General features: G+C 36.3%; 1 protein-coding gene across 1 annotated transcript in view; it reads left to right on the forward strand.

The window, feature by feature from the left end:
- The window catches only part of LOC107749706 (janus kinase and microtubule-interacting protein 3-like), a 35,699-nt gene extending 25,870 nt beyond the window's left edge, over positions 1 to 9,829 (forward strand). The window contains exons 10-20 of the mRNA XM_016564850.1: positions 84 to 167; positions 3,182 to 3,244; positions 4,214 to 4,312; positions 7,202 to 7,297; positions 7,652 to 7,705; positions 7,796 to 7,861; positions 7,945 to 8,013; positions 8,114 to 8,191; positions 9,041 to 9,244; positions 9,429 to 9,494; positions 9,715 to 9,829. Coding sequence (XP_016420336.1) covers positions 84 to 167; positions 3,182 to 3,244; positions 4,214 to 4,312; positions 7,202 to 7,297; positions 7,652 to 7,705; positions 7,796 to 7,861; positions 7,945 to 8,013; positions 8,114 to 8,191; positions 9,041 to 9,244; positions 9,429 to 9,494; positions 9,715 to 9,765 — 930 coding nt within the window. The 3' untranslated portion in view covers positions 9,766 to 9,829. The remainder of the gene's footprint in view (positions 1 to 83; positions 168 to 3,181; positions 3,245 to 4,213; positions 4,313 to 7,201; positions 7,298 to 7,651; positions 7,706 to 7,795; positions 7,862 to 7,944; positions 8,014 to 8,113; positions 8,192 to 9,040; positions 9,245 to 9,428; positions 9,495 to 9,714) is intronic.
- Positions 9,830 to 11,897: the final 2,068 nt, after the last annotated feature.

Below are 11,897 nucleotides of genomic sequence, written 5' to 3' on the forward strand. Positions count from 1 at the left end.
TTCAAAAGAAGCCAATATAGATTGTTAATGCGTACATATGCCCTAGGCTGGCTCTTTGATTGGCTCTGTGCTCTGTCCGTCAGACACGGGAGCAGCTGCAGACGGAGCTGATTGGCTGTCAGGCACGGATTGCCGACCTGGAGCGGAGCTTGGCAGAGAAGGGGCAGGTAAATAAGAAAGAGGGCGGGGAGAAGACACCCCTGACTCCAGTCACATTGGCTTTGCTGCTCATTTGTCATTTGAAACTCTTTTAAAATTCAAAAGAAGCCAATATAGACTGTTTATGCGTACATATGCCCTAGGCTGGCTCTTTGATTGGCTCTGTGCTCTGTCCGTCAGACACGGGAGCAGCTGCAGACGGAGTTGATTGGCTGTCAGGCACGGATTGCCGACCTGGAGCGGAGCTTGGCAGAGAAGGGGCAGGTAAATAAGAAAGAGGGCGGGGAGAAGACACCCCTGACTCCAGTCACATTGGCTTTGCTGCTTGTCTTTCTGACAGCCATGCTTGTGTGCTGGCACTACACAGAGGATATGGCACCAAATCATGTGACTTCCCCCATAGGATCAGTCATACTTTACAGTTTTTGTTATTTCTGTACATTTCCTTTGCTTGACCAATGCTTTTTACTTAGCTTTTTCTAATGTATATTTAATCAAATCAATCAGCACATTTAATTATGGCGTAATCATTTCATATTCATGCTATTTGTGCCCTGCCGTCTCCCCTGTATACTATAATCTTGTTTTCACAGCCTGTCTTAACACTAGATTTGAGAATTGTACTACATCCTGTTCACTGACCAAAAATTGGGGGTGTACTAGGGCACAAATATATTGCTGGTCTTTCGTTTCGGTCTTACTCGGAATGGAATACTAGCTTACTGCCTACTGTTTTTTAAAGGGTCATAAAACCCCCTATAAAGTGCATTAGTGCACACCCACTTTTTCAGTAGCGTTGGTTCCAGAAGTATTTTTCCCATTAATGTTTGCATAGGGATTTTTTTAAAAGTCTTCAGTAAAGCATTATAAACCATGAACCAAGCCAACCAGCTATGAGGTGTATCACTACAGTACATTACAAAAGTATGTTAAAATCGGACAAAAAGAGAAATAGATGAGACTGTTACTGCTTTAAAAAGAAAAGACTACACATTAATCATATTATACATACTGGTAAAAAATGAATAGCCTGAATGCACTGTAAGTCACTTTGGATAAAAGCGTCTGCTAAATGCATAAAAAAATAAAAAATAAAAAAAAATCCTATATACTGTATATGTATGTATATACAGTAGGTACGGAAAGTATTCAGACCCCCTTAAATTTTTCACTCTTTGTTATATTGCAGCCATTTGCTAAAATCATTTAAGTTAATTTTTTTTCCTCATTAATGTACACACAGCACCCCATATTGACAGAAAAAAACAGAATTGTTGACATTTTTGCAGATTTATTAAAAAAAAAAAACTGAAATATCACATGCTCAGTATTTAGAGTAGAAGCACCCTTTTGATCTAATACAGCCACGAGTCTTTTTGGGAAAGATGCAACAAGGTTTTCACACCTGGATTTGGGGATCCTCCGCCATTCCTCCTTGCAGATCCTCTCCAGTTCTGCCAGGTTGGATGGTAAACGTTGGTGGACAGCCATTTTTAGGTCTCTCCAGAGATGCTCAATTGGGTTTAAGTCAGGGCTCTGGCTGGGCCATTCAAGAACAGTCACAGAGTTGTTGTGAAGCCACTCCTTCATTATTTTAGCTAGAGATGGATAGATAGATAGATAGATAGATTTACAAATACATAAAGTATTTGGAGTGTTTGGAGATTTAATTATGTCATTTGCATGCTTCATGGGATCCGCCGTTTCCTGCAGAGCATTTTTTTGGTGCGATTTGCTTGCCGCGACTGATTGGTGGATTTTCCATACAGCATCATGGGTAATGTAGTTTCTCACCACAAATTCTGCTGTTAAAACATTATTCTTTTAAAAACATGTTGAAATAATGTGGCCTGTGGCTTCAACAAGCATATACCATCGATTAACAACCTCAGAGCTCACAACAGGTCTGTCTTTAAGGTTTGCAAGTCATTAAAAATCATTTTCCCTAGGGAGAAATTTTGTTTTCACTTCTGGAACTTTCCCAATTCACTTCTTTGCACTCTATTTCAACACCCGTTAGTTCTCTCCACAGTTCTGAAAAATGGTGCAAAACTGGGTTTGGTAAGCTACAGATTAGAGAAAAGCTTAACCATTTTCTCCTATAATTAAAAAAAGTAACGGATGCTAACGTTGTCTTCTGTGATGTGCAACACAAACAACTCTTGTTAACATCTCAGAAAATGTAGTTTAGTGTTTCATGACCCTTTAAATAGTATGTGAAACAGGACTGTGAATTATTCAACATTTGCTAAATGTTTCAAGCAGTAGTGTGCAACAATGTTTTGCATGACCTCATAATGTTAAACGTTTAATTAGGTGAATGCTGACCATCTATTATTTTAGAAATAAAAATGTAGTATTTTTACTCCAATTTTTGTAAAGAGGAGTCTGAAATTTGTTTTCAGTATGAAAGTATGAAATTTCCATAATTCAATTCAATTCAATTCAAGTGTATTTGTATAGCGCTTTTCACGATGCAAATCGTTGCAAAGCAACTTTACAGCAAATTAAGTTTCTACAATATTTAGTGGTAGCTTATCAGTGGTGACTGTCAGTTAATAAACATATGGCAGAAATACTGTGCATAGTATACATACTGCAGAATTAGTAAGAGTAGTATGGTACTGTGCTATTCTGAATGTAGCTATTTTTGGCTTAATGATCAGTTGGTTCACAGTGCATGTTTGTCATTGGTCAGTCTGCTCTTGCATGTGTTTCCTTTCTATTCTCTGCTTGTCTCTTATTGATTGCTTGATGTTTTTTTTTTTTCCTGTAAAATATGGAAATGGACTTACCTGCATGCGGCCTAATAAATCTCCTTTCTCCATCTTTAACTTCTCATTTTATTTATTTTTTCTCTATGCATTTCTTTGTTTTTGCTGAGCTCAATGTTTAAGACTGAGTATTTGATATTTGATGTGAGATTTTTTTTTTTTTTTAAATGAGAGTGTGGCTTGTGTGTGATTAGTGATAATAGTCAAGTCAAGTCAAGTCAAGTTTTGTGTGGGTTTATGTTATGCAGGACTCAAAGTGGGTGGAGGAAAAGCAAAATCTTCTCAGGGTGAACCAGGAACTCAGAGAAAAGGTACAGCCTATGTCCTTAGTTTCCTATAATATACATATACTCAAACATAAACAATTAAAGGGGTCATATGATGTTGCTAAAAAAGAACATTATGTTGTGTATTTGGTGTAATGAAATGTGTTTATGCGGTTTAAGGTTCAAAAAACACATTATTTTCTACATACTGTACATTATTGTTTCTCCTCTTTGCCCCGCCTTTCTGAAATGCGTCGATTTTTACAAAGCTCATCGGTCTGAAAAGCGAGGTGTGCTCTGATTGGCCAGCTATCCAGTGCCGAATGCCTCGAGCGTGTGATGGAAATGTTACGCCCCTTACCATACTGTGATGATGCCCTGTCAGGCCGGAGCGATGATTGGCAACCACATGTGACGACCCCGGGCTGGACTCGCTTCGTCCACGGTGAAAGCCGATCCAGCGATCCACAGCGCGAAGTTGATGTATTTCCTCAGCAACCAGCACAGATCAGCTCCAGGCATGACGAAGAGGATATCGTCCTCTTTTGGAAGGGCAAAATAGTTTCACTTTCACAATGAAAGTATAGGAAATTATGATCCACACTCACGAGAACAATCTTCTTTTATTTTACATTCATTACTGATGGGAAAAGACACAAACGTTTCGGCTCAAAGCCTTCCTCAGTGTGTAAAGCAATTCAATCCCTCCACCCACTTTTTAAATCACTAATTATATTGACGTCATCATTCATTAGCCAATGTTCAATTACCACAATCATTAAATCATTTCCACTTAAACCCTGGACAATTTACATATATATATCCAACACAAAACGTCACATCCACTAGTACACCTCACAATATACCCGTGACTAAAACAATAGTTTATAACGACGTTGTTAAACTTTCACAATGAAACACACAGCATCTCCACAACATAGCGGCGGCGGCAACAACAATACTACAGCGAGTTCTTCCGGTGTGTGTGTGTGTGTGTGTGTGTGTGTGTGGTAGATAGTATCGCTGGAGCAGTGTGAAATGCGATTACGCTCTGAAGTTCAAGACACCCTGGATCAGAATGAGCTGCTTGAATTCCGCATTCTAGAACTGGAAGTAAGAGAATCTGTTTTGCTCCCACAGCAGCAAACAGGGGCGGCCAAACCCGGCTCATGTCTACACAAGCTACATACATGAATCCATTTGACCCCTTACATACACAAAACTGGCACTGCTTTGAGTTTTATGTGTTCATGTTGTTATAAATATTTTCATACACATTTTAAATGTTTTTTTTTCCTGTTTTAAGAACTGTATATTTATATCACTATTGTTTTGTTAATTATACGTTTCTGTGGAATAAAATTTATTTGAATGAAACTCCTCACCAATCTTTTTTTTCTTTTTCTTTTTGACTACACCTCCTGCATGTATTTTTATTTGTTTATAAATGCACAAATTCACTATTTTTTTAATGGTCATTATTTATCCCAACACATTTGTGTGCCTATGTACTCTTTTTGTTTGCTTGTAGAATGTTATACATCTTCTATGAGATATTGAATATTTCTTTGTGATCATTGTGACATTTTTGTGAGAATGTTATTTAATTTACAGAATCCAACTTACAGCATACGGTAACTGCAGCTGCCAATTAGAAAGAACACTTTCTTAGTTCAAATTACTGCATATAATTAAGTGCATATTGTTTGATTACAGAAATGACACAAAGTGTGTGGTTTATAAGTAATTCAGTTGAAACATCTGGTTAAGTGTGTGTGCTTAAAGGGACAGTTCACCCAAAAATCCAAATTCTGTAATCTTTTACTCACCCTTACAATATGTTTCTCCAAACATATATGGCTTTAGTTTTTTCTGCGGAACACAAAAGAAGATATTCTGAATGTCAGTGGAGTCCAAACAACATTGGCCCTCATTGACTTTCATTTTATGGACAAAAAAACAAAGACATTTTTCAAAATATGTATTTATTTATTTGTTTGTTTGTCTTTCAGCATTCTACTTTTTAAAGTATTTTTAGTCTGAGTGTTTTACACACACCTTAGAACATTCTTAATATTGTACACATGGACTTTCTAATTGTAGTTAAGTCATGTGATTGGTAGTGGGTTCTATACTTATTTATACATTTTGCAGACACTTTTATCCAAAGCAATAGAGGAACATAAGCAGATTGTCACAGAGCCTACAATATTCAACAATATTCATAGTATCTGCATACATCCTGTTCCATAATGTTGTTACATTGCATTAAGTGTGATATGAACTTATCTGTACACCGTAAAAAAAAAAAAAAACTGTGACATTTACGGTAAAATACCGGCAGCTGTGGTTGCCAGAACTTCACCGTTAAAAATATGGCAGCAACATTTTAGGTTTTACAGACTTAACTTAAATTCACAATAAAAAACATATTTTATTAACTGATGTAATGTTAATAAACCAGCATATTGAAATACTAATATCTGTTTTGAACCACTGTAATACTGATAACCACCAAAAACAGGTAGTGATGAGAAAGTCACATGATGAATCAAAGCTCATCACAAACAGCTCTTCCACAAGCTGAGAAGGGAAATACTAATATATATATATACATAGAAGGTGCACACAGTGTCATTCACACAAACACTAAACACCATCATGGTAACACACGATACTGAAATAATGTAATAAACATTAATTTAACAACATTAGATGTAAGATAAAACCCTAATGTACACAACTGATAAGAAAAAACTAAGAAGAAACAGTTATTTCAACGAAAAAACATCAAATATGAAGTGTCATGCAGGGAATTCTGGGAGTGTCAATTTACAGGTTTTCACTGTAAATTATACAATAACTTTTTATTTTTCACTTCCAAAAACCGTAATTTTAACAGTATTTTACTGTAAAATTACATTAAATGTAATTACAGTTATTCACCGTATATAGTATGGAAACTTTCTGATGATAACCAATTAACAGGTTTTTACTGTAGCATTTTTACAGTCTTTTACCGTTAAAATCACAATCATTTTTTACAGTGTATGCTTAAGTCTTTTATAAGCACCCTGATGTATATGAATGTCACCACTACCTTTTATGTTGTTTCAAACCCATATTAGTTTCTTTATTCTGTTTAAACACAGATACATTAGTGAGTGTTTGGAGAATATCCTGGCTTTTCTTTTCATGCAAGTAAAAGGGAACTACCCTTGTAAAAAAGAAGCACACTTTAGCATTCTTTTAAAATATAGCAATACATTTTCATAATATACTTTAAAACAATATGCTTAAGTGTGAACTGAATGTAACGTTTTTGGACACTTAAATGTGTATTGTGTTCTTTAAATCATGACAAACGATCAGTAAAACCATTATTTACTGTAAAGCAAAATTTTAATTACATTACAAAGTGTACTTTTTAAGTGTATAGTTTGTGAAGAAACAGTCTTGAAAGTGTACTCGCTATTACACTTAAATGGTCTTTTATTTAATCTATATATCATCTGCAAGTAGTTTATATATATATATATATATATATATATATATATACTTTTAAGATTTGAAGTACACTGCCGGTGCATATCTTTTTCACTAGAGTGGTGCTGTCATGCTTCAATAATGATAAAAAATACATATTAAAGTACCATAAATGTGCATAGTGTCCAGTCTCCTGAAGTCATATAATAGCATTTGTGCGATGAAAAGACAAGTCATATTTCACTATGCTATGTTATGACTTAAGAAGTCTTGGAGAATCTTTATGTGCTCGTTTTTTTTTTGTCATTTTTGCCCCCCTCTTCCGGTCACTCTTCATTTTTTTGTGTATTGTTGAACCGTTACTTCTGAAGAAAGTTTTATTTTTGGTTGAACAATCCCGAAATATTTAATTATTTAACTGTTACTCTAAAACTACAGTTTCTTTCCAGATACTATTACGTCCCAAAAAATGCTTTCTCTCTATATTTCACCACCAATTCCTTTTTTAACCAATAGGAGAGGGAACGCCGTTCTCCTGCCTTTAACCTACAAATCTCTGCCTCTGAAAACAACAGTATCCTACAGCTACACTGCCAACAAGAGGGTGTCAAGGTAAAAACCCACACACATATTACCCATACACTGGCATATTACCAGGTACTTAATTCAAAACTATATAATGTACTAACTGTAGTAATGTGTGGTTGAAGGGATGTGAGTTTAGCTCCATTGATTTATACAATATACAATACGATACACTATACTTTATACCAGTGGTTCCCAACCCTGGTCCTGGAGGCACCCCAACACTGCACATTTTGCATGTCTCCTTTCTCTGACACACCAGTTTCAGTACTATACAATTCATATACAATACCACAAATTGCACACTTCACACAGCTGCATATATGTACTGTATGATAACATACTGTATGTTGGCCTCATCTTCATGTGTGTTTGGTTTAGGATGTCATCATTCCTGACCTCATGAAAAAGCTTGACATTCTTGGGGATAATGGGGTATGTTTTTTTTTGCCATTGTATGTGCATGCATTACTCCTGTTTATCAAAAAAGAGAGTTGAAATGAACACTTCACTTTTCATTGGCAGAACTTGCGAAACGAGGAGCAGGTGACAGTCATTCAAGCAGGCACTGTGCTGTCTTTATGTGAAAAGGTATCATGTCCTTCATTCTCTAAGTCCTTTAAGATAAGGTGCCTTATACTAGTTCTATTGTATTGCTATGTCTTTGTGACCAGTGGCTGAAGCAGATCGACAGCACCGAGGCAGCGCTGACACAGAAAATGATTGATCTGGAGAATGAGAAGGTAAGAACATCCATTCGGTCTAGCTTGATGACACTTGATTAGACATGTATAATTTGTGTGTGCTCCTGTCTTGACCGTGTTGAACTGATGTTATCAACAGGAGCTGTTCAGTAAACAGAAAGGTTTCCTGGAAGAGGAACTAGACTACAGAAAGCAAGCTCTTGATCAGGCCCAACTGGTAGGACTTTGAGATTATGTAGCAGTGTAAACGGACACTTCTGGATACTTAGAGTATAAGTATATACTTTTAATTAAAAGTATGTAAGTATATATATATACATGTACTTATAAATACTTTAACTGACGTTTATTCTCAACAATGTGTCAGTAATAGAAATGTTGTTGGCTTACCACAGGAGAGGCCAAATATGAAACAAAATAAGTGTACTATTTGGCCAAGATACATATATTTGCATATTTTATAAAAATATATTTGTGTGTATTTTGATTATATTTATTATTTAAAAATAAACAATACATAAACATTATAATTACACACAATTAAAGGTTCTACTGAAATGAAAATATACAGAAATGGCCAATAGTGTTTCAGATCTAACCTTAATTAAGCTGTCACTCAGTAGCAGCTAGCTAGTTTGGAAACAAATGTTGTGATTCAATTATATTTATCATAAACGAAATAATATATACACTACTATTTAAAATTTGGGGTTGAAAGAAGTTTTTAAAAACATCTTACTGAACCCAGACTTTTAAACAATAGTGTCACGTTGGTGTGGAAGTTGTGTATTTGTTAGCTCAAGTAAAAACGAATGTACTGTATATTTTTAGTGATTACAATAAGAAACTTAAAATTGTTGTTTTGTACAATAAGTAGAAAAGTGACAGGGCATCAGTTTGTACCATATTTGTGGCAAGTGCCAGTTTGGTCAGTTTGACCAAAAGTAAATGTCAAATTCATGAAAAGATGTGAAACTGTTTAAAAATAAATTCCGCTACATAATCTGGCCAAACTCATTAGCGTTTGCCTTTTAGAAAGCATTGTGTACATGTTTGTTATGTTTAGAGGGTGCAGGAGCTGGAGGCCACATTATACGCTGCCCTGCAGCAGGATCCAGACAGCTGTGTGGGGGAGAGTTTGAGTGACAGGCAGCGAGCGAAGCTGGCCGAGTCAATGGATGCAGTGCGGAGACAGATCCTGCGGCAGAGTCGCCATGCCGACACGCTCGTTCTACAACAGCGCATGGAGCTCCTCCAGTCTGCGCAGCAGGTCGGGAACCGTGCATGTGATAATTACCAAAATTTCCAAAAAGTATTTGTCCAAGCTGCTCTTCCACATAATGAAAGTGAATGATTGTCCCTGGTTCACATTCACTTTCATTGTATCTTGCACTCTTGCACTCTTTTTGTGTTTCATTCAACAATGATTTGATACTTCATCATTTGACTTACAGAGGATCAGGGAACTTGAAGATAAGATTGACTTGCAGAGAAGACAAATCAAAGAGATTGAAGAGAAGGTGTGTATGGATGTGTCCTCTCGTGTTTATCAGAGTGTTAGATCATGTTCTGGATAGATATTCTCTCTTAAATGTTCATCTTTAAATACAGTAGTTGTGGACATTTGTATTGGGCTAAAATGAATTCTTAATATATATAAATGCAAATTGGGCTGTAAGACTGATTCCTCTTCTCCTCTCCTCTCTCTTGTTCGAAATTTGTGTTTATTATAATTTATAGTTTTTGTTCCTTTTCTTGTTTTTCTCACTAGCTTTTATTCTCTGGCCTTAAAACCCACACACATCATATTCTCTCTCTATATCTCCTTCTGTCTCTCCCTGTCTTGCTCAAACACAAACAGGTGCAGTATCTAGATGAAAGATACAAACTCATTTTGCCACTAGAAACTTTGGTGACACAATCATTCCTCGGTTTGTTGTACAAAACATGTTTTTAAATATTTTATGAAACATTCGTATTTCAAGAGTTCCAGAGGCTGCTTAATTTTGTTTTGTCCGATTGAAAATAGTGCGAACAAATATAAATAAATGCACCCTAAATATTTGTTATACTGAGTATTTCAAAACACTTCAGCAATTGTCAGACTGCTTTTAGTTTCAGTAAATAAAGTTGTATTTTTTTCACATGTGCTCTTGAAGGTTTTATTAAAATTATGGATAGCTGTACATTTTTAAAGTTTAAATCAGATGTGAACAAGACAATGGGTGGTGCGCATTCTTTACTTGAAAGTAAGCTATTGTTTAGATCAGCCAATAGGTGGCAGTAAAGTTATAATCCATCCCTCATCCTTTTGTTGTCTGGGACGGGCAAAGGACTCACTCACCTGACCTGAGTTCACCTCACTGTGCTAGACTTACCACATGGAGATGACAAACTTTCTTAGTCCCAATCAGAGAAGGTGGCAGACCATTAAAAAAAAGGGCATGTGAGAAGACAAGGTGCAGCCAGAAAAGTATGGACGCATGTGTGAATGAAGGCGATGAAAGACAGAGGAGCAGAGTGTAAAAGATATCAGCAGGAGTGAGGTTGAACACCTCAGAAGGTTCTCGTACTCGCTGACAAACAGGAAATAAACCCATGTGTTTACGCACAGATTCCTGAGCCAGAGAGATGATCTCCGCTAAAGCCTGAACAAACTTGCCTTGTCAAAAATAGAGTTGGACAGAAAAAGAGAGATTTGATTTAATCAGTGTGAGCTACATGATTAAACATAGTGCAGATTAGCACTCATCTGGAAAGAGCGATGAATGAATGATGATGTATGATGGACACCTGACGCAAACCACCAAAAACAAGCTGCTCCAGCTAGTGATTTACCAGATGTTACCATATTTTCAGATACCTTTATTCAAGCTGTCCTTCACACACACATTCTGTCTTCCTTTCTGGGTGCCTTCTGCCAGTGCATATTTTTAGTTCAGAACAGAAGTTTGGTGGGGATGAGAGGGGAAAGATGCAGACCCCCACGCTGCTGACGCACTCTCTTAATCACCCCAACTAATTCACGCCGGCCCCCTCCTCATGTCACGCACTTTATATGATCCTTCCATTCATTCTTCATGTGACTGATATGCATCTGATACATATTCACTAATGTACACGCCATCTAATAAGCTTATTAGTGGCTGATGCACACATTAGTGTATACTTCATCCATTGCTCTCACTTGTGCTTTCACTCCATCTAATTCACTCACTAGTGTATATTCCATCTGATGCACTACATCTAATTCACTCACTAGTGTATATTCCATCTGATGCACTCCATCTAATTCACTCACTAGTGTATATTCCATCTGATGCACTACATCTAATACGCTCACTAGTGTACTCCATTTGGTAAATCTAAAAAAAAAACTAGTGTTCACTTTATCTGTTACATACTCAATAGTGAACACACCATCTGATGTACTTACTAATGTATAATTTATCTGATAAATAATCACTGGTGTACACCAGTGATTAGTGTATACTCTAGAGATTAGAGTACATACTAGTGTATTCTCCATTTGATAAATATTCACTAGTGTATATTCCAACTGATGAACTCCATCTAAAGCACTCACTACTGTGTACTCAATTTGATAAATATTCACTAGTGTACACTCCATGTAATATATATCCAACAGTGTATAATCCATCTGATAAATAATCACTTGTTTACACTCAAGCTCATACAAATTGATTAGTGAGCACACCATCAGATTCAATCACTAGTGTATATTTGATAAATATTCACTAGTGTATACTTCATCCGATACATATTCAGTAATGTATACTCCATCTATGGAATAGTCACTAGTGTACACTACATCTGATGTATACTCACTATAGTGTACGTTGCATCTGATGTATATTCACTAATGTACACTCAATCTGATGCACTCACTCATGTATACTCCA

This window comes from Sinocyclocheilus rhinocerous, unplaced genomic scaffold, assembly GCF_001515625.1.
Source record: "Sinocyclocheilus rhinocerous isolate Xijiao unplaced genomic scaffold, SAMN03320098_v1.1 scaffold2938, whole genome shotgun sequence".
NCBI classification, from domain to species: Eukaryota; Metazoa; Chordata; class Actinopteri; order Cypriniformes; family Cyprinidae; genus Sinocyclocheilus; species Sinocyclocheilus rhinocerous.